Source organism: Pipistrellus kuhlii, unplaced genomic scaffold, assembly GCF_014108245.1.
Source record: "Pipistrellus kuhlii isolate mPipKuh1 unplaced genomic scaffold, mPipKuh1.p scaffold_m20_p_23, whole genome shotgun sequence".
NCBI lineage: Eukaryota > Metazoa > Chordata > Mammalia > Chiroptera > Vespertilionidae > Pipistrellus > Pipistrellus kuhlii.
The window spans coordinates 5,830,788-5,854,916 of NW_023425522.1; the positions used below are offsets into that span (position 1 = coordinate 5,830,788).

Below are 24,129 nucleotides of genomic sequence, written 5' to 3' on the forward strand. Positions count from 1 at the left end.
GACGACAGTTCTCTAAGGTTGGAGGAGTCCTAACTGAAGCTGGAGCACATGACTGTCTCCGTAATGCCTCTGGGGCCCGTGTGATGGAACACGGGAGCCGTGTCATCCCAGCTCCCAATGAAGGCCACCGATGTCATCTAGAACAGGGCTCACCCATGCTTGGTCCTCAGGAAATCAATCCCATTCGAAATGCATGTTGAAGTCTGTGATGTGGGTTGGTGGGGCAATGGTATCAACTTCAAAAGCGCGTGCTGCTATCCCGTTAGTTCCGAGAGTTTACAAGTTTACACAATGGCCATATGTCACCAGAAGGTCTTAGGCAAATGTAGGAAAGGAAGAAAAAAAAGGAATAAAGGAAGAGGGACCAGAAAAGGCAGTGACTGGGACTGAGAGGAAAGAATAAGGAAAGGAAGAAACGGAATGGAAGAGAATTAGACTCCCACGATGGAGACAGGTGCCACGTGCCAGAACTCTGAGTGGTCCCTCCCCGGGGGTGTTTCCATGGGGTGGGAGTGCTTCCAGGTGCCACTCAGAGTCACACTTGGTTTGCTGTGAATGAAGGGAGAATGCAGCTTGGGCCTTTTTCGGAGATCTAGGATGCATGGGGACTAAGGAGACCCTGACATTAGAAGAGCATCCTCATTTCCAAAGCAGCCCCCACTGCCCCCTGGACACCACCCCCGCCTCTTTGCTCATGAAACATTGGTTACTATCTAAATAGGAAAAGACATGGAAGGCACATTCCTAGCAAAAGGAGGTTTTAGGGGCCTTTGGGTGGCAGAGAATGGAGAAGACTTGGCAGAGGTAATGGACAGGTCATGGACACAGGGAGTTCAGGCCATGCATGCACAGGAGGGCAGGGGGAGGCCAAAGTAAGATGGGGAGATAATGAGCAGTAGCCAAAGCAAAGCCTCCACACAGGGCAGGGTAAGCCCCCTGGATGTCCCAGGTGACAGTGACCTCAAGGACAGGTAGCCCGTGGAGAGTGAGCTTTATCTTGCTCTGACTGAGGTTCAGTTAATTTGAAAGCAGGCCCATGTCCACAGCCTGATCAATGCATGATCCGCTCCCCTGTGGCTCTGGTCCCATCTCCTCCTCTCGGCCTCTTGGACCCGCTGCTCACCCTGGCCTCCCTCCCACTTCCTGACGCCACGACAAAGCTTCTACCTCAAGGCCTCCCTGCTGCCTCCGCCTGGGGTGCTGCTCTCTGCTCCATCACTATCACATCCCAGAGGCCTTTGCTGACCGCCGTGGCTTCCTGCCTCACAGCCCCCTGCCTCCCTGCACTGGTCATCAAGAACTAATTCTGTCTGCTTCCCCCAATGGATGATAAGCTCCATAAGAACAGATTCTGTTTTGTTTACTTCTGAAGATGGCTTAGCACAGGCAAGCCTCATGAAATAGTTGTTGAACAAATGTGTGAACTCAAAGCCGTAAGTATATATGAATTCTATTGATTGATTGGTGTTCCAGGGTGGACTGCCTCTACAAGGAGTAGGAGGAGGGGTGGGAAACCATTGCAGATCAGAAACCCCCACTGCAACCTCATGAGACCCCAAGGCAGGAGCACCGGGCTCAGCTGCTCCCAAATCCCTGAACCAAAGAAACTGTGTGCACTGATAAATGTTTGTTGTTGTTTTCAAACGCTACCGGTTGGAGTGATTGGTTTCGCAGTGGCAGGTAATCGTCACAAAGGGGATGGCATGGGGGCGGGCCAGCCCAGGTCAGAGTTGATATAAGACGACCAGGATTGTGTCTCTCCCTGGTTAACTGTGCAGCCGCTTTCCGGAGCCAGCTGGTCCCAATTGGATTCTGCGACTCTTATTAGCCACAAATGCCACCCGTATCCTCAATAAACTTTATTTAGACACAAATAGACACAACAGGAAATACATACACAGATACAGATTATTTTCTCTACAGGATGAACAGACATCACAAAGGGGATTTAAAAAGTGGGTGCATGGAATGTAAGAAAATATTGCACAGTCCTGGTTCACTCACACTTAACACAGACACATATTTCAGAGGGAGACAGGGATATGCCGTCCCTACGGGAAGCTCAGTGGGTCTGTAACAGTGCACAGGTGTTGGGAAGGTACTCTTGAAGTGACAGAATGCTCACAACACTAGCAGGACTCTGTTTAAATGAAAGACAGAATCGAGGAGCCGGACCCCGCACAGATGCTCTGCAAGCTGCCAGCGAGGTCCTAAAGCAGCTTGGCACAAAGGCTACATGAGCTGTCATCTTGCGGCTTGAAGGTCTGTGGAACCTCCACCGTGGTGTGTGCGCGCCATAGAGAGTTTACAGAGACACACGGAGGACGTGGCGACTCGACATGCATGCTGGCTTCGAAACCCACGGGACAGAGCATTGACAACAGGTTATAAAATGTGGCTTTGGAACAAAGAAAGGAATAATAGCCAAGAAGACAACGAATGCTTTGCAAATGCTGCCACATCCACGGCAGTGTTTCCCACCGCGCCGCCGGGGGTCCCCGACAGGGAGCCTTCGGCCTCTGTGTCCCGCTCCACGCCACCGGGGAGGGGGTGGATGTCTCTTGCAAGTCTATGATTGCCCTCTAAGGCCACTGCTGTCAGAGCCACGCCTGTCCCCAGAACAAGCTGCCATGGAACCACCCCACACGCTCCTGTCCCAACAGGCCTCCGGCCTCCACACCGTCTTTGCATTTCAGACCGGGGGTCCCTAGGCAACCTCTGTTATTTTAGTAAAAAATGGTTTCCACTGTACCCTTGCTGTGTCCTCTTCCTAACGTGACAAATCCGGATGAGATGAAGTTATGGAGATCAGCTCCTCCACTTCGGTAAGCATCCTTCCCATAATGTCCTGCAAGAAGACGGGGCAGAATTACCTGCGTGCGCATCCATGACACCACAAGGACCAGCTCCCTGGCAGCAGCGCTGCGCTGGGCTTCCAGCCAGCGGCCAAGACAGAGGTAGAAGCAGTCAAGAAACAATATGTACATATACGTTCACAAATGTATATGTAAATATATAATATATAATAAAAATATATAATATATTTCATCACATAAATATATAGTAATATATCATAAATATACATATATTTAGATATAGTCAGTATATATTACTGTGCATCAAAGAGTGCATATATACATACATAGATATGCATATATATATATATATATATATATATATATATATACTGCAATAAAGAAAAACATTCTGGGAAGGTCACACTTCAAGTTGAAAGCAGAGTGGGTAGAGTAACACGTGGCTTGGTTTTGGCATTTCTGCCTGAGCACACCAGACATCGGTCTATTTGTTCTACCATCCTCTCCTATGCCTCGGCTTTCTTCCTTCTCTTTCTTGCCTTATTCATTTGTTTTCTTTCTTCCGAAAGCACAGAGGCAGGGGTGTGGTCGGGATGGCTCTATGTACTTGTGTGTTTATGTGTCATAGCACATCCTATGGAACCACACAGCCTGGAGCTTAGGAGAAACCAGCATCACTGAAGCTGGTGAGTAGAATGGGTCCTGAAACATTGGAGAGAGCTCTGTGGTGGCCTGGCCTGAATTTCTGCAACAAGATCTATCCCTCGCAGCCTCGTGCATCTGCCTACCTGGGTGGTATGAGGAAAGACTAAGGCAGGCTAGGATGCTGGAAGAAGAAATTAAAAGAGCAGGAGAATTAATGTTCTGCTCTGACATTCGCAATCCGCTTAAAATGCAGACACTGTGAAGAAAGACAGGACACCCTGAATGCCATCCTAGGTACATACTTATTAAGATAGAAAAGAGCCACATCTTTGTCATGTTCCCTCAAGAGCATATTGAAAACTGTACTTACAATCCTAACAACGTGCAGAGCTACCCAAGATGTGAAGTTAAGTTAAAAGATGGACAGAAATGCTATTATTAAATACTAGAGGCCCAGTGCATGAAATTTGTGCATAGGTAAGGTCCCCAGTGGCTGCCAGCTGCCAGCCAGGGCCTCCCTTCCCGCAGTTGGTGGCCGGCCCCCTCCCCTGGTCGAAATCCTGGTTGAACTCCTGGTTGAGGGAACACTTTGCATATTAGGCTTTTGTTATATAGGATAATCACAAAGCTGCAGAAAATTCCCACCAATGCATTGAAAAGAAAAAAAAAATGAAAGAAAGTTCACCTGGTACTGACAACTGTCTTCAGGTAGTTAGAACACGACTTCTCTCCTTTCAATGTTTCTATATTTCCCAAGGTTTATTTCTAATAGAAAAATATGTGACTAGTGTAAAATCAACCTAAACCATACTTTTTCTTAGCAGAGCACCTTGTGCATTAGCAGATCTCAAACTTGGGTGCAGGTCAGAGTCATCTGGAAGTTTTTAAAAACATGGCTGTCTAGGCACTACTCCGGGGTTCTGATTCATTTGGTGGGGCCTGAGCTCGGGGAAGCGTATTTTTGAGAAGCTCTCTAAGTGGCTGTCATGTGCTACGGGGAAGGAGAACGCTTCCTGGAGCTCATGGAGACATGGTCTAAGTGTGTTTACTCACTAGGGCTCAAGGACCATCTGCTGGGACCCTGGTGGGTGCAGGAACCACTCACTATGTAAGTCCCCAGCTCCTAATGCTCCCTCGCCCTTCCTTCCCCCACATCAGCCATTCTCAAACCTGAGTCTGGATCAGAAAAACCAGGAGGGCATGTTCAAACAGACTACTGGTCCTCAGCCAGAGATTCCAGTTAGTAACATCTGGGATGGGGCGCAAGATCCTGCCTTTCTGTCAAGTTGCCAGGGGCTGCTGGGCTGCTGGGCCCAGGGACCAACTCTGGGAACCATGGTCCCAGCACGTCAGGAGCATAAGAAAACAGTACTGCTGTTTCCTTCAGCCCCTCCACTCTGAATAAGTATCTCATTCCTCAGGGCACACAGCTTTCTACGAGGAACTTCTCTTGCTATAAAATACTGGGGTTGCAGCCCAGAATTTTATAGAAGAGAAGAATTATTGGAGCTGAACTAACAGGCTTCTGCCCGGATCCCAAGCCATCTCAGCCCCAGAAACCAGATTTTAGTACTTAGAGAAACTCATCGTCATCAAGGAATGAAGGAGAAAGGCAGAGGCTGTGGGAAGGGGTGTGCTTCAAGTCTCTGGGACAGAGGGACCCTTGTCCTGTAATGCAATCACTTTCTCTCCATCCCATCTCCTGACAACGGAAGAGTAAGGAAAGGAAGTAATAAATCAGAACCCTCATAAATTTGGATCTCATTAATTCAGGACCTGTGGTACACCCTGCAAAATCTGGGCTGGTTTATTTTTGTGCTCCTTATAAATAAAAATTTTGATAAACAAATCAATATGGAGGAAGCTGGGGACATAAAATGGTGCCTGTGCTACTTACAATTATCTTTATCTGTCAGCTGGAAGAAGCGCCCTTGGGACGTTGCCCTAGTGCTTTAGGGCTGTGCTGTCAGAAAGGAAACTGACATTTCCTGACCACCTACTATGTGCCAGGCAGAGGGACAGCTGGAAATAGAGCTTAATTTTTTTGCACAATAATAATGAACACATTGTAGCATGATACAATTCATAAAGATTCTTCACATATGGTATTTATTTAACACTTGTATCATTACTGCATGGTAAGTTGTCTATTATGGTTTATTTCCCCATTTTATTGATGGAAAAACCTGAGGTCAAAGTCCGTAATCTTTCCACAACTTGTACCCTTGCAACCTCACCCTGGGACCTGCTGTGTGCCATGGTGACAGATCTCAGCTGGGACCCAGTGGGCACACTGAGCCAGAGATCCTCCAGCGAAGTTGGAGCTCAGAAGTGTTGAGCTTCAAGGACTGAGATTTTGAATTGAGAAAGGGAAGGCTATACTGAGGAGCCAGGATCAAGAGCCTTGGACAGGAATAAAGAATTTATGGTCAGCCGAAACCGGCTTGGCTCAGTGGTAGAGCGTCTGCCTGTGGACTGAAAGGTCCCAGGTTCGATTCAGGTCAAGGGCATGTACCTTGGTTGCAGGCACATCCCCAGTAGGGGGTGTGCAAGAGGCAGCTGATTGATGATTCTTTCTCATCGATGTTTCTAACTCTCTATTCCTCTCTCTTCCTATCTGTAAAAAATCAATAATATATATATATATATATATATATATATATATATATATATATATTTTTTTTTTTAAGTGGTTGAAATAAAAAAAAAACAAAGAATTTATGGTCAAAGAAGTTTGGAAATCACAGAGTTAAATGAAAAGTAACCATGGAAACCATATTCAGGGGCCTGCCCGTGAGCACCCCACTCTCCAGGGAGCCTTCAGACTTTTCAAAGTCGTCTCTGGGACACTTTTGAGGAGGGCACAGTGGCAGTACCTGCTTTTGCTCAAGCCAGGCTCCTCAGATGTGAACACATCAGACCTACCTGGATGGCCCACAGATTGCCGGGGCCCAGACCCAGAAGTCCTCCTGTAGTAGGTCAGAGGTGAGGCCCGATCACGTGCATTTCTAGCAAGTTCTCGGGTGATGTTACTGATTACCCAGGACCGGGAACCACACTTTATGAATATTGTGTTAGAGAGAACTAGCGACAGGTCATGCCCCAGCTGGATACAGGAAGTCGAAGTCCAGAAGACTTATGACTTCCGTGTCCTCCAAAGAGCTGGTTTAGCCTGAGCAAGGGCAGTGTGAGGAGAAGAATGGCTGGCAAAAGTGGAGCCTACACAGTGGACAGTCAGAGAGTGGGGAGCCAGCCCCTTGTCTGACCTGGTGATACATTGAGTTCATCAGATGATGTACGAATGGGGATCACAGACTCCCTTAGCCACAACACAAACTACTACATCATTCTCCATCTGGAAGTCCGGAGGCAGGAGGCTAAGGGAGGGCAGACACTGCCCAAAGTGCATTTGCAGAGAAATGGCCATATAACCAGCAGGGCTCCAGGGGGACATATGCAAGAGCTCTGTGGGCACCTGTGTGTGGAGTGTGGGCACCCCTGCACTGAGTGAGAGCACACCATGTCACATCAGAGGCAAGGACACAGGCCTGACCAGTTACAAGGGTGGCCTCCGGCTGCACAGCATGCCCACCACCGCCTGGAAGGAACTGTACCATATGGCACAGCCGCCAGTCTGCTGCTCCCCCTCACCATCCCTATCCTGGGGAGTCACAGCACAGCTGCCTGCAGGAGACAGGTGAGAGCTAAAGAGAAGTCTGAGGCTTGTTCTGGAAGATGCTGGCGGCTCTGATGGCAAGGCAGCCCTGAGTGAGGAGGGGGAACATTTCTGTGTAAAAGAGATTTGCTACAAGAAACAGGAGGGAAAATTAGGTAATATCTGAACCGTGATGTCAATAAGACTTAAGAGAACATTGAGCCAAAACTGGTTTGGCTCAGTGGTAGAGCATCTGTCTGAGGACTAAAAGGTCCCAGGTTCGATTCCGGTCGGGGCCATGTATGTTGGTTGCAGGCACATCCGCGGTGGGGGGTGTGCAGGAGGCAGGTAGTCGATGTTTCTCTCTCATTGACGTTTCTAGCTCTCTATCTTTTCTCCCTTCCTCTCTGTAACAAATCAATAAAATATATTTTTTTAAAAAGAGAACGTTGCATCTGTGAAATTACATCAACAGCCACAGAGAGAAGCAGACTGATCAGAAAAGTTCAGCTCAGCTACACTATGGACAACAGAGGGGATACTGAAGGAAACTGGTGGAGAAAACCTGAATAAGAGAGGTGGATGAAGGACAGAGAGACAGAAACAAGGGGAGAAAAGAAAGGACAGGACAACTCCAGTAGCTAATATTTCTTTTCTTTAAAAAAAAAATCTCTCTCTCTCTCTCTCTCTCTCTCTCTCTCTCTCTCTCTCTCTCTCTCTCTCTCTCAGTGTGTGTGTGTGTGTGTGTGTGTGTGTGTGTATATATGTATATATATATATATAATATGCTAAGTGTCCAACAGTCCTAACAGTATGACATGCACTGACCACCAGGGGGCAGATGCTCAATGCAGTAACTCAGGAGTGGTGGTTCTCAGGTGATGCACCTTCAGCCATGGGTTATGCTGTTGCTGGGGCCCTCAATCTGGTTTAATGCTCATTTGCATTTGCATTCTACACCCAGTATGACAGCAACTTTGCAGAGTGCCCTCTCGAACTCCAGGACACCTAGGGGGATGTCAGAGAGCCAATTTCGGCCTGATCCCTGCAGGCCAAGCTGAGTGACCCCTCCTGCCGAGGGACCCTGCTCACTCCACAGACACCAGGGAGGAACAATAGGAGGCTGGCTCCATGGCATATCTTGCCCGTCTCGCCCAGTCCTGCCCTGCCAGCCACCTTCTAATTAATTTCCTTTCAATGTGCATGAATCTGTGCACCAGGTCACTAGTATATATATTTTTTATTTCAGAGAGTAAGGGAGAAGGAGAGGAAGAGATAGATAGAAACATCAATGGTAAGAGGGAATCATTGATTGGCTGCCTCCTGCATTTCCACACTGGGGAACAAACCTGTAACCTGGACATGTGCCTGACCAAGAATCGAACTATGACTCCTGGTTCATAGGTCTATACTCAAACAGTGAGCCATGCTGGCTGGGCTGGAAGTTACTATTTCATATGATATTTTCAGAAGAGGAACAGAGGAGGTAATTCAGATGAAATTATTAAAATTTATCTTTTCTGATGGAAGACTTTACTTTTTAGATTAACAAAAAGACCAAGCATCAGACTATATAATAGAAAAACCAGTATATAAGTATACTTTAGTGAAATCCCATTTTAAAAAATAAAGGGAAAAAACCATCTTCATAAAACACCAAGCTCATAGGAAGTAAAACAACCTCCCCAGGGCTTTGAAAACTATTTCTGCAGAAGCAGGACAGGTATTGATTGCAGAACACACTCTGGACACGCTGACAAGATTCCAACCCTTTATGTATCAGTCTCCTCAAATGCAATAGGGAACCAATAATAATAATATCCATTTCATAGGTTGTTGAGAAGATTAAATAGCTAACAAATATAAGGCATTTAGAACAATACTACTAAGTGTTATCTAAGGATTTGCCAATATTTTTGAATAGAGATTTTTTATTCTATGCCTCTAAAACTCATTAAAAATAATAAAAAAGAAACAATAGGAAAACTTTCTTCAGAAAAAATGCCAGACACACACACATACAAATACAGAAAAATGCAACAAAAATTAATTCAAAGAGAACTAGAGACCTAAATATGAAAAAAATCAAAGTTTAATCTGTTAGAAAAGAATGTTAGAGAATATGTTAATGATATCAAAGCTAGGAGGGATTTTTAAGCAGGAATCAAAAGGTACAAACTATAAAATCCTCAACAAAATATTAGCAAATCTGATCTAGAAAGACATCAAAAAGATCATACACCATGACCAAGTGGGATTTATTCCAGGGATGCAAGGCTGACACAATGTTCTCAAATCAATAAATGTGATACATCACATAAACAAATTGAAAGACAAAAGTCACATGATCATATTAATAGATGTAGAAAAAGCATTTGACAAAATCCAACACCCATTTTTGATAAAAACTGCCAGCAAAGTGGGAATAGAAGAATCCTATCTCAATATAATAAAGGTCATATATGACAAACCTACAGTCAATATCATATTCAATGTGTAAAACTAAAACCATTTCCCCCAAGAACAGGAATTAGACATAGATGTTCACTTTCACCACTCTTATTCAAAACTAAAGGCCTGTTGTAGGAAGATTCCTACAAGAATAGGGCTTCCTGTGGTGATCTCTGCCACCCCACCTACTTCCCTCCCTTCTCTGCCACCCCACTTGCTTGTTTCTCCACAGCTTCCTTCATTCTACAGCACTTGGCTTTCTTCTACACTGTTTTCAGTCTTTACTCTGTGCCTGGATATGCAAATTAACTGTCATATTGGTTGGATTAATTTGTATACTTGCTCTTGATTGGCTGATGGGTGTGGCTTGTGGGTATAGCAGAGGTACAGTCAATTTGCATGTTTCTCTTTTATTAGATAGGATAGTATGGGAAGTGCTAGCTACAGCAATCAGTCAAGAAGAAAACATAAAGGCATCCAAATTGGAAAGGAAGTAAAACTCTCATTATTTCCCCATTACATGAAATTGTACATAGAAAACCCCAAAGACTCCACCACAAAACTACTAGATTTAATAAATAAATTTGGCAATGTAGCAGGATACAACATTAATACCCCAAAATCAATGGCATTTTCATACACCAATAATGAATTCTCAGAGAGAGAAATTAAACAAACAATCCCATTTACCATTGCAACAAAAAATTAAGGTATTTAGAAATAAACTTCACCAAGGAGGTAAAAGACTTGTACTCAGAAAACTACAGGACACTGAAAAAAAAGAGCTAGAGTAAGATATACCGTGTACATGGATTGGTAGAATTAAAATAATTAAAATGTCCATACTACCCAAAGCACTCTATAGATTCAATACAATCCCTATTAAAATACCAACAGCATATTCCACAGATCTAGAACAAATACTCCAAAAATTCATATGGAACTCTGAATAGATTGTGTTGTGTAATATCCAGAACACAATCTTGAGAAAGAAGGACAAAGTTGGAGGGGTCACAATACCAAATATCAAAACCACTGTAGGCAAAAAAAAAAGCCTAGTACTGGCACAAGAACAGGCATATAGATCAATGGAACAGAACAGAGAACCCAGAAATTGACCCAAGCCATTATGCTCAATTAATATTTGTGGAGGCAAGAGCATACAATAGAGTCAAGACAGTCTCTTCAATAAATGGTGTTGAGAAAATTGAACAGATACATTGGAAAAAAATGAAACTAGACCACCCACTTTTACCATATATAAGAATAAACTCAAAATGGATAAAAGACTTAAATGTAAGTTGTGAAACCATAAAAATCCTAGAAGAAACCATAGGCAGAAAAAACTCAGACATCTCTCACAGCAATATGTTTGAGGATACATATCCTAAGGCAAGGGAAACTAATGAGAAAATAAACAAATGGAACTACATCAAAATCAAAAGCTTCTGCACAGAAACCACAAACAAAATGAAAAGGGAGCCCACTGTATGGAAGAACATATTTGGCAATGATACATCTGATAAAGAGTTAATATCCAAGATACATATAGAACTCATAAAACTTAACAATAGGAAGACAGACAACCCAATTAAAAAATGGGCAAAGGACCTAAATAGATACTTCTCCAACATAGACATTCAGATGGTCAAGAGACATATGAAAAAATGCTCAAAGTCACTAATCATTGGAGAAATGAAAATTAAAATGACAATGAGGTATCATTTCACACCTGTCAGAATAACTGCCATCAACAAATCAACAAATGACAAGTGTTGACAAGGATGAGGAGAAAAGGGAACCCTAGTTCATTGATGGTGGGAATGCAGACTGGTGCAGCCATTATGTAAAACAGTATAGAGTTTCCTCAAAAAATTAAATATGGAATTACCATTTGACCCAGTATTATCACTTCGAAGAATATATCCCAAGAAATTAGAAACACCAATCAGAAAGGGTGTATACACCCCTAAGTTCACAGAGACACAATTTACAATAGCCAAGATCTGGAAACAGCTCAAGTGCCCATCAGTAGATGAGTGAATAAAAAAGCTGTGGTACAATTACACCATGGAATAATATGCAGCAGTATAAAAGAAGGTTCTCTTACCCTTTGAGATAGTATGGAAGGACCTGGAGAGTATTATGCTAAGCAAAGAAAGCCAGTCAGATAAATACAAGCATCACATGTTCTCACTTATATGTGGAATTAATGAACAAGATAAACTGTTGAACAAAATAAATCCAAAGGCGAGCATAGAACAGACTGTGGAATCCTAGAGCAGCGTTTTTCAACCGCTGTTCCGCGGGAAATGTTGCCTGGTGTGCCGTAGGTGCAGACAAGACAAGAATTTTATAATTTTTCACTATTTTGTTTACTTAATATTTCATAATAAAGTAATTATAAAATACTTTCTTTGTGTTTATTTTATTCCTATTCAAGAGAATTACTTTATATATAGTCAATATAGGCACAGAGTTAAATTTTTTAACATTTTCTAATGGTGGTGTGCCTCATGATTTTTTTCATGAAACAAGTGTGCCTTTGCCCAAAAAAGGTTGAAAAACACTGTCCTAGAGGGAATGTGGGGGCGGATGGGAGGGTAGGGAAAGATCAATCAAAGAACTTATATGCAAATATGCATAACCATGGACACAGACAATAGAGTAGTAAAGGCCTGGGGCAGGGGCAGAGGGTGGGGGCAAGCTAGAAGGGGCCCATGGGGGGAAAAGGGGACATCGGTAATACTTTCCACAATAAAGATTTTAGAAAAGGTACAGACTAAAGAGAAAACATCTGAAATATTTAAACTGTGATGCATAAAAAGCAATAATAAAACTACAAGTTAAGCACTAGAATTATATATCTACATTAATATCTAGAACTCACAGATGACTTCAAATTAATCAGAAAGTAAGACACAACCCACTAGAAAAACTGGGCAGAAGATATCATAGGCAAGTCACAGAGGAGAAAATGTGAAGGGCCCAGATACACAGTGGAGTTCAATCTCACAAGTACTCAGGGAAAGCCAAATTAAAACCGTAATGAGACGGCATTTCACACACAGTAGACTGCAAAAGTGAAGCTGCTGAGACTACCGCCACAGCTAAGCAGGAACAAGACCTTCTGTCTTCCCTGGTGGGAGTGTAAATTGGAAAGAACATTGGCAATAGCTAATACAGGTGAAGATGGAAAGATCATAAAACCAGCAATTCCACCTTTAGGCCTATGCCCTCGGTAAATCCTCACGTAAGTGCATAATAAAATATGAGCAACATGCTAATATGCAATATTGTTTGTAATAAAGACAAACTGGGAAAAAGCCCTCTGTTCCTACCAAGAGAGAAGTGCAAAGTATTCTACTGATGTGATGTAACCCTGCACAACCGTGCAAATGAAATGGACCAGTGCTCTCAGTATCAACACGGATGATTTCACAATTAAGAGTCCAGTCCACTAAGCAAGCTAAAGAAACACGAAGACATCATCAGGATGACATCACCAGGATGACATCACCTGGAGAGTTTCACACCATGCAGCACAACACTCTGTTGTTTGAGGATATGTGCATATGTGGTGTTATACAGGTACAAGGAAGTTCAGGGGAATGACAGACACTGACTTCAGAAACAGGCCACTTCCAGAGGTAGAGGGGAGAATGTGATTGAGGAAAGGTATAGGAAGTTCCTCTGTGTTTTATTTTTTATGCTAGGCAGTTGGGAAGATGTTTTCACTGCTAAATAGCTCTTTATTTATTTTGTTTAATGACAGAGAGGTAGGGAGATAGATGATAGATAGATAGATAGATAGATAGATAGATAGATAGATAGAATGGGTGAATACATAGATAGGTACTGGATAAATAGAAGATTGATAGGTCATTATGTAGCTAGTTAGCTAGTTAGTTTTTGGTTAATTAACTGTTACCAAGGATCTTATCCATGGAGAGATTATCCTCCAACAATCAAAAACAGAGTCTCCAAATTCTAAGAACTCAGAGACCAAAATACCCAACATGCCTCACAGAGGGAAAGAAAAAGCTAACAGATAATATTCGCCCAACAAAGTAAGACTACAGAATTCCTAAACCATAAATGCACTTATTTATAATCTTCAAGCAATACATAAACCCCAGAATTCTCTAAGGAAAGATTGGTACTATGGATTTCACATTTTTAACATCTGACAATGGAAATACAGTTAAGTGATAAGAAGTCGCCCTGGAAAATTTGGTAGGCAAATAGGGCAAAGAAAGTGCACCACTGAGATGAAATAAAGCCCAGAGTAGCTTCCAGGAAGGGAGACAACTCTCAGTCTCTTGCGCCTGCTTGAAATGCAAAGCATGTGCCCCGCGCAGACACCGGTCATCTCGGGAAGCTGACAGGCGCTCAGATGCTCTGGGGCCTGCTCTACAGCCACCTCACTGTGGAAAATATGCCGCAGACGAAAATCAAACTCTTGTCAACCCCCAGGAACATTTTAATACCTGTGAGAAAGGGGTTTTCTTTTGTTTACAAAAAGGTCAATCATATCAGTAATAAAAATAATAATAAAGCATTAGGAAAATGCACAAGGAATATGAATAGGTAATTATCACCTAAAAAACAAAACAAAACAAAACAAATTTAAAGACCAACAGAGATATACAAATATGATTAATCTTAATTCACAATTAAGAAAATGCAAATAAAAATATGAAGCATCATTTAAAAGACGAACTGGTTACCCCTACCCACGCGATGGCCCAATGCCAGGGGAACGGACTCCCCTGCAGCTGGTGGGAGTGTAGAGTAGTGGTGCCTACTTGAAGGGTGGGCTTTTCGTTTAGCATCTCACTGCTAGGAGCTTACCCTGCACATAGCCCTCAAGTTTTCCCATAATATTTGAGCCTGGCTACACGATGCAGTATTGGTTGCAATAGTTTCTGTCAATGTGGGAGGGCGGGGGGTTGTAAGTAAACTGGAACCCATGTCCTAGAATGTTATGCAGCTGTTAAAAAGAACGAGGCAGAGCTGTATGTGCCCATGTGGGAAAATCTTCAAGATAATGATTTTTTTTTAAAGCAAGGTATAAAGCAATGCTTTAGTATGCTCCCTTTCATATAAATAAGAGTGAAAATAGTATGCACAAAAAATATACAGAAACCCCACTGTAAGTAGGGTGATTCATACAAACCATTTTTTCCCCCTGGAAATAAATCATGCATACAAAATACTGAAACTTCTTTTCCTTTGGGGAAAGGATCTGGAACGAAGGGAGAGAGATATTTACCTCTGAGGTTTATTACTTCCTTTACCGTGTGACTTTTCTAAACGTGCAAATGCCTTATTTCAATTTTTGTACTATTTACAGAGTTCATCCGGAATTAGGGAGTGGGCCATTCTTTGATTTCCTCTTTGTCCTTCTTTCTATGCAAAAACCCTAATAAATGTCATTTTATAAAAAGAAGGATGCGGGCCAGGGAGGGAGAGGGGCCGCTGTTCCTAGTGTAAATGACAAGGCATTTATCAAGCGCAGATCCTAATACTCACCTGGCAGGAGGGGGGCGAGGATTAAGTAAGATCCTGTTATAAATCATTTCATCTGCTCCTTGGCAGCAATAAGCCTCCATACAGGGGAGTGCTCCTCACTTGGAGACCAGTCTTTCCTCTTTCCGGCCCGGGAACTCCCTGGGGTCCTCACACTCTGCTTGTGCCCCTAGCTGCCCTCGGGCCAGGAGTCAAGAGCAGAGGAGCTGGAGAGAGCATGGGCCCTGCTATCTGGCCTGATGGAAATACCCTCACACCCCCATAGGAACCCCAAGGTTCCTTCCAACTCCCCGGAGCCCACACCAACTCTGCACAAGGGGAGAGGGCTGCGGCCAGGAGGTCCGTGTTCCTCTCTGCGGCCACTCCTTGCTGAGCAAAGGAGGCAGCTCTGAGGGCCCTCACCAAGGTGAACTGGGTGCAGGTCAGGCCTGACGGCAGATTGCATCCACAGTGACTATTTACTGGTTTAAAAATCTCTAGAGAACAGCCACTGGGAGTGCTTTATGTATGTCACATTCTAGAGCTTGCTCGCAAAGCACGGGAGGGCTGTTTTTTCCAAAACCTATGGAGTTGGCAGAGAGGTCGGCAAATACTTTGGGTAACCCCACCTCTCTGGCATCTTCGCTCTCCTGACACTGTAGTCAGGGACCTAGAGATTGTCACCAGGTGGGCTGCACACCTGGTTGGTTGGGCATGGTCCTGTGCACCAAGAGGTCACTGGTTCAATTCCTGGTCAGGCAGGGTGTATGCCCGGGTTGGGTTGCAGACTCCAGCCCCACGAAGGGGCATGAAGGGAGCAGCTGATCAATGCTTCTCTCTCCCTCTCCTTTCCTCTCTCTCTAAAAATCATTAAAAACGTGTTTTTAAACGGCGCTTTCATCCTATCACTCTGTTCTATGGAAAGTAGAAGTTCTCATGAGATACAGAAGAATGAGGCTCAGGCCAGGCCGGTTGAGGGCAGAACCTGGAATAGAGTTTGAGACCCATTGCCCTGGGGGCAAATCCCCCAGAAAGTCATTCACAAACCAGCCCCTTTCAGTCCAAATTAAGGTCCCGAACCATCCGTTTTGTTGGTTTGGGTTTAAGAAAATTGATACTTTGTGTTCGAAACCAAATCAAACAAACAAACAAACAAACAAACAAACACATAATTAGGCACTGTACAGAGGTGTCCAGCTGTGGTCAAGGACAGACTCAAGGTCAACTTCATCCCATGCAACAGACCCAGAGCTTCTGCTGCGGTCTATTGTGTTATTCAGGCTTTGGGGTAAGATTTTTTTAAATTATTATTTATTTATCTATTTATTGATTTTTTACAGAGAGGAAGAGAGAGGGATAGAGAGCTAGAAACATCGATGAGAGAGAATCATTGATCAGCTGCCTCTTGCACACCCCCTACTGGGGATGTGCCCGAAACCAAGGTACATGCCCTTGACCGAATCGAACCCGGGACCTTTAAGTCAGCTGGTTGACGCTCTATCCACTGAGCCAAACCGGTTTTGGCAAGACTTTTTTTTTTTTTTTTTTTTTTTTTTTTTTTTTAAGAAAGCATTACATAGCTCAAAAATTAAAGTCCCAAAACGACAGCTCTAGTGCATCCTCATTATTTACCACGGGGATGAGAAAGGATTGCTTGGTGGAGACATTAATCTGCAGAGGTTTTATGAGGACTAAGCCTTCCCCAGCCCCACCACTGAGAGGGGTGGGAGAACATTACAAGACGGAGTGTCCAAGGTCACCTTTCCCAGCCGGCATACTTACAGCTGAGGAGACTGGGCCTGGGGAGGGGAAACAGAGCCCAAGGTCATGGCTGCTGCTGTGACCAAACCTTCCAGGTCAGCCCAAGCTCTCCCCAGCGTCCCACGCAGCCCAGCCTCCCTGGCACTGGAGTAAACCAGGCAGAGGTCCATTTTTATTTCCAGGGACCCAGGGCGCCATTTATTGTCTTCTCAGCTGTAATCCTCCTGGAAAGATGCCCACAGTCTAACCGAATTCCCGTCTCTGCCTGAGATCACCGCCTCAGATTGTCTCGTTCTTGACAGCAGGACCCTGGCCGAGAGGGGTCCTGAAACCTGGGGAGGGGAGGCGAGGCCGATGTGCTCTCTGCAGGGAGGGAAGACTCTGGCCCCAAACATCCTAGGAGATTCACCAGGCCTCAAAGGTGAGTTAAGGAACCTGAGAGTTGGTCCTACCCCTCTGATCTCCATGCAGACTGAGAGGGGGCGGCATGTGGGCACCTGGCACCTGCTCTCCTGTTTCCTTCCTGGTCTTCCACTCTGCAGCCCCAGCGTGCCTTAGGAGCGCATCCGAATTGGTGGGTGCTGAGACACTCCAACATCTTAGGTAATTTTGTCACGTGCCTTTACCCAGAGACACTGGCAACCAATGCATGATTCCCTAGAGGACAATATTTATTTTATTTTATTTTATTCTATTTTATTTTATTTTATTGATTTTTTTTACAGAGAGGAAGGGAGAGAGATAGTCAGAAACATCAATGAGAGAGAAATGTCAATCAACTGCCTCCTGCACGACCCCTACTGGGGATGTGCCCACAACCAAGGTACGTGCCCTTGACCGGAATCGAACCTGGGACCTTTCAGTCTGAAGGCCAACGCTCTATCCACTGAGCCAAACTGGTTTCGGCTTTAGAGGGCAATTTTTTTTTTTTTTTTAATGTTACTATTATCTCCAGGTTTTGCAGGTGAGTCAATAGCCTGAGAAGTTAGTTATACAAAGAGTGGCCGCCCTGTGACTTAGGATAGGACCTGAATCCCATGATATATACTGGGGATTCCTTTCATTCGATCTTGCTTCTTGCAAAGCCATACTTCTAGCAGCTGCTCTAGGGACCCCACTTTTCCAAAACACCTCAGAGCCCTTTCTGCCTGAGGCAGTGCAGAATGGGAAATTAGAGAGAGACCATTTTTAGGGGCTATTATTTTTTTTCAGACTTTATTTCGCAAAGAGAGGGCAATTTAATTGGACTATTATATATATTACATATCTCTAAAAATGTGTCAGTGAGTGATGGTTCATTAACATTTCAAGCCTCTTTACATTGATTTGTGTTAAGTGTTTGTCATGGTGAGTGAGGCAGTTTGGCCAATCTGAGCTGAGAGCACAAAACAAGGTGAGGGAAACTAGGCATAGGGTCTCGTGCAGCCTCAGAATTCCCTGCATTAATGTCCATGTGACCGTTCACATGTGTCCTTCTGGGAGCTCAGCAAGACTGCCTATTCTGGCTCCCAGGAGAAGTCCTGGGGAGCCATGATTGACGCGGGCAGAGTGGGAGAAGGGGTGTGGCCTCACCTGGAGCAGATATGCTCTGATCAGCCTCCTGTCTCTCTCCTGCCTGGTGGAGGGGTGGGAGGGGGAAGGGAAGATCCACTCCTGCTAGAAGAACAGAAAGCTGCAGGGGAGCATGCGTGGGGAATTATCCACAAGAACTTCCCCCAACACTGTCAGCTCTTGGGGGTGAGCTCTTACAATTTCCTCCACCCTCAGATCCGCCACTCCCAGGGGCAGGGGCAGGAGCAGGGGCAGGGCATCAATGCCTCTGAGGGGCGAGAGGTGGAACAGGTCTCCACATACCCCTTTTCTCCGTTGGGTGTGGTGAATTTATTGGTATGCACCCAGGCCCCAGGCTCCTGGTAACCCCTGGGGAGGCCACTGTGCTTCTCTGCCCCGCTCCTGTGGGGGCGCATCCCCGCATCCCCGTCAGCAGCCAATCCAGGCCCCTGGCTTCCCTCTGCTCTTAGACACCTGGTCCTCTTCATTCTGGGGTGTGAGGCAGAGCACAGCCCTCCTCAAACCACCTGCCAACCCCTTCCCTGTGGGTCTGCTCCTCCTACGGGCTCCCATTCCACCTTCGAATGTGGAGGTGGCAGGCCCTTCACTTGACCTCTGTGGATGGCAGCACAGGGAGTTGGCCAGGGAGAGGCAACTGCGGGGGGGGGGGGGGGGGGGTAGAGAGAGGCAGGGAGAGTGCGGCTGTACCCTGGCCCCTCCACAAGGGCTGCGGGAGCACCCCCCTAGCAGCCCTCCTCCTTGTTCCAGTCCCTGCTCCCCTCTCTGCCCCTAGGCCTGGAATGAAAAAAACATGCCACAGTCGCCTTTCCCTCCCATTTACCAGCACATCTTTTTCTAATGGCTTTGTTAAAACTTCTCCAAGTGCCACGTGTTTCCTGCCCAGACTCTGATAAACCGTCCCTCTCCACCCAGAGCCTTGCTCCCCCTCCTCATCCAGTGAGAATCCATGGCCCATCCTTACTACTACGTTTCCCAGAAAATAAGACATCCGCCGAAAATAAGACCTAGTGCATAGAAAGATAAGACATCCCCTGAAAATAAGACCTAGTGCAACTTTGGGAGAAAAAATTAATATAAGACACTGTCTTATTTTCGGGGAAACAGGGTACTACCATAGCCTGCATCTCCCTCTGCTGTCCTCCCCAGCAAACCCACCCGTGACCAAAGCCACGAGCTGCCTGCTGTCCCAGTAGCTGTGGGACTTTAGGTAAGGTATTTGACCTTTTTAAAACCTGATGTCTTCATCTGAAAATGAGATTGACAATAATAATAGTACTTAATGAGGATTTTATTTTTTTTAAATATATTTTATTGATTTTCCACAGAGAGGAAGGGAGAGGGATAGAGAGCTAGAAACATCAATGAGAGAGAAACATCGACCAGCTGCCTCCTGCACACCCCCTAAAGGGGATGTGCCGGCAGCCCTTACCCAGAATCGAAACTGGTACCTTTCAGTCCGCAGACCGACATTCTATCCACCGAGCCAAACCGGTTTTGGCTTAATGAGGGTTTTGTGATAATCAAATTAATACAGAGAAAGAGTTTAAGATCTCCTGCCATTAGCTGTGTGGTGTAGGACAATGACTTAACCTCCCACTTCACTCGTCAATAAAATGGGGATACAGTGTCACCCACCGCACAGCATAATTGAAAGGACACGTGTGGGGAGTTTAGAACGGAGCCTGGAATATGTGAAGCACGGCATGCTTATTGTTGTCACTGTCACTGCCCGGGGTCTCAGAATAAATGACCGACATTCTGCGACGCCCCTCAGCCCCTGTGCTGCTCTGCTGTCCTCCCCTGCAATGTTCGCTCTTCCGCTTCCCAAGTGTCTGTAAGATTTCTCTGGCTCCTGGGACCTCTGATGTCTCCTGCTCTTCAGCTGATGACAGCCTCCTTCTCCACAAGAAACAGAAGCAGGAAGATGGGAACACGCCCACTCCCAAGGAGTTTACATCCATGCTCTCCCTGTGTCCCTGCTGACAAAGGGGGCACCGTGCTCTGGGTCCTGTCCCAGCACAAATTGCTGACAGCAGGAAGCCACCTTCACCTCACGCTTTGTTCTCAGTTCTTTCCTGTCTGGCTTGTGTGTTCATCTCTCCACTGACGTATTCTTGTCAGCATCAGCCATGGTCATAATGGACAAAGACCTTCCTAATTCCTCTCTCCACTGACATATTCTTTCAGCATCAGCCATGATCATAATGGACAAAGGCCATCCTAATTCAGTATGACCTCATCTTAACTTGATTGCATCTGAAAGAATCCTAGTTCCAAATAAGGTTACACTAACAGGTACAGGAATTAGGACTTGAGCATATCCTTTTAGGAGATACAATGCAACCTATGACATTGGTCAGGAAAGAACATGATTTAAACAGCCCCCAAACTACCTCTCCTCTAGGCATCCTCATCATCACTTACCAATGTGAGACCTGATCCCTACGGACTATGCACACCTGCCTCCTGGGCAGCCCTCTTCCCCATCTCTCCTGCCATCTCCTCAGCAGAGCCAGCTCCACCTCCACCTGCCTCAGGACCCGCCCTCCTCCCTGCCTCTTCATCCACTCCCATCTGTTCCATACCCAGCACCACCAAAAGTAATCTAAACATAGACATTGGGTCATGCTACGCCTCTTCTAACAACCCTCCAAGGGTTGTTAAATGCACTCAATTAAAAATGTACAATTATCTGCAAGACACACCATGCCAATGTCCTGCGGTTTCCCTCCCTCATCCCCTTCCCTTGGATTCCTCTGTTCTTCATGGCCAGCTCTGGCCTGCCTGCCAGCCTCTACACTCGCCCCTCCTCCACCTGGAATACTCTGTCCTCAGATGCGTGCAAGACTAAATCCTTCTTAATCATATAGGTCTTTTTCCAAATGTCAACTCCTAAGAGAGACCTTCGCGAATCACCCCATCTACTATAAGCTCCCCAACATTCTCTATCACAGTATTTGACTTGCATCATGTATATGAGTTGTTATATAAAACTACCTTATTCACCTTTTTGGTTGTTGTTTATTGTATGCACTCCTTCTTACACCCTAGAGAAGAAAAACTCAGTATCTAGAACAGTGCTGGGCATATACTGCACCGCCTGGATAGTTGTCGATAGAATAAATGAATTTCTCCTCAATCTCATCTTCATAAACTCATGCCAATTGCCTTAGAGAACCTTAAACCATTAGAACATATTTATGTTTTGACAATTTCAACCAATAATGTCTTTATATATAAGAAAACTTTAACTGGATAAAGGATTTCTTGACCTTAGTTATTATATATCAGTTGCAATAATAATAATCTATTTATATAAAAGACTAATACATTAAGTGTCTCTCCTACCATCCAACCGGTCACTATGTCACATACTGACCACCAGGGGACAGACACTCAGCAGGAGCTGCTGAGCTGCAGTGACTTAGTAGTGGCAGTTCTTGGGTGATGCATCCTGAAACCAGAGAGGAGGGATTTCTCATGGGGTCCCACGATTCCACCTTAGGCTGTGGATTATGCTGTTGTTGGGGTACTGAACCTTAAATCCTGTTTACTGCACACTTGTGTTTGAGTTCCACACCCTGTACAATAGCAAGTTTTCAGAGTGCCCTCTTGCACTCGAGAACCCCTCAGGGAATGTTGGAGAGCTGGTTTTGTCCCAATCCCCACAGGTCAGGTCAAGGGACCCCACCTGCTAGAGGGACCCCACTCACTCTGCAGACGCCCTTTGAGCCACGGTGCTGCCCCAGTTGCAGCCACCAGGAGGGACCTCAGGAGGTTGGTTCCAGGGTGTGTCCAGCCCATCTCACCCAGTTCCACCCTGCCAGTCACCTTCTAATTAATTTCCTTGTAATGTGCACAAATCCATGCATTCGTTCACTAGTAATCTACACTAATAAAAGAGAAACATGCAAATTACCTATCACTTTGCTACACCCATAAACCATGCCCACCAGGCAATCAGGAGCGAGTATGCAAATTAACCCAACCAAGATGGCGGCTGGTCCCAAAGCTGAAGCAAACAGGAAGCTTGGATTGCCCCAGCAATGGAGGAAGCCAAGCTTCTCACCTGTTCACCCTGGCCTGCCCTGGCCTCCATTCAAGGCTACAAAGTTTCAATTGTAGAAGTTAAATAAATCCTAGATACTTGTTTCCAGACAACCCTGGCCTCTGCTCAAGGAGGCATGGAAAAGAAAAGGAAAGGAAAAAGAAAAAAGAGAAAAGAAAAGAAAAAACAAGGAGGGGTTGGGACCTTGGGTCACGGGGCGGAGGGTGGGGGAGTGTGGGTGATCAAGCCAGGATGGGATGGCAGGGGCTGCTGGGGGTAAACAGACTAGCAGGGAGTGGTCAGTTGGAGGAGATCAGGACAGCTGCAGGGTCAGGGGAAAGGGGCAGTTTGGAGTGAACAGGCCAGCAGGGAGACAGTTGGGGGTGAGCAGGCTGGCAGGCAGAGTGGTTAGGGGCAATCAATCAGGCAGGCAGGCAGGTGAGTGACTGGAGCCAGCAGTTCCGGATTGTGAGAGGGATGTCTGATTGCCAGTTTAGGCCAGATACCTGTAAACCAGCAGTAGGACATCCTTCGAGGGGTCCCAGATTGGAGAGGGTGCACGCTGGGCTGAGGAACACCTTCCCCCCTCCCTTACCACATGCATGAATTCTGTGCACTGGGCCACTAGTAAATAATAATAACAACAGGAGCTATTATAGTTATTATTTAATACTGAGGGTGTTTATGAGCCAGACCCTCTGTTTTATAACAATTATCTTATTTAATCTTCCTAAAACCTCTGGAAGTGGGCAAGAGTAACTCTTATCTTTTACCTGAGGAAACTGACTCTCAGTCTTAAGATATCTTATTCCTTATACATATCTCATTGGTGGATGGCCTACAGCTCAAAAACAAGTTTATTATGGCTTAAAAATTGTAATGCTTTTAACCACAATGAGATACCACTAGACATCCACCAGAATGGCCAAAATGAAGAAACTGGCAATATCAAATGTTGTTGAAAAACATGGAAATGACTAGAAGGTCCATAACATGGACACTGAATAAATACACTGTGGAATATTCATGAATGGAATACTGTACACAGTGTGAACTACTGGCACATGTAACGACACAGATGACTCTCACAGGTATTATGTCAAGAGAAAAGCTAGACGGAACACAGTACAAACCGGATGACTCTATCTATATGAAGACCAAGACCAAGTTTTTTTGAAAGAGACTCAAAAAGAACAGGCAAAGCTATTTGATAATTACAGAAGCAGAATAGCGGTTACCTCCAGAGATTAAATATATATCGGGAAGGAGCCACAGGGTGATGGAAAGGTTCGAGTGTTGAATAAAGAGGTGGGGATTGCTGGTCCGATGGGTAGGTAGGTAGATGAGAGAAAGATGATAGATAGACATGTGAAAAGGAAGCAATGACTTAAACACTTAAGATTAGCACACATTCCATATTTTAGGATTTATGTTATACCTCAACTTTTATTTTTATTTTTAATTTTTTTAAAATATATTTTATTGATTTCTTACAGAGAGGAAGGGAGAGAGATAGAGAGCTAGAAACGTCGATTAGAGAGAAACATCGACCAGCTGCCTCTTGCACACCCCCTACCGGGGATGTGCCTGCAACCGATATACATGCCCTTAACCGGAATCGAACCTGGGACCTTTCAGTCCGCAGACCGACGCTCTACCACTGAGCCAAA

General features: G+C 45.0%; 1 protein-coding gene across 4 annotated transcripts in view; it reads right to left on the reverse strand.

The window, feature by feature from the left end:
• The window catches only part of SHISA6 (shisa family member 6), a 292,296-nt gene that overhangs the window by 145,360 nt on the left and 122,807 nt on the right, over window positions 1–24,129 (reverse strand). For 3 of the 4 annotated variants that reach the window (XM_036452161.2, XM_036452162.2, XM_045586524.1), the window contains one exon: window positions 2,753–2,848. The exons of the other annotated variant lie outside the window; for it this stretch is intronic. In XM_036452161.2, coding sequence (XP_036308054.1) covers window positions 2,753–2,848 — 96 coding nt within the window. The remainder of the gene's footprint in view (window positions 1–2,752; window positions 2,849–24,129) is intronic. 4 annotated transcript variants of the gene reach the window in all.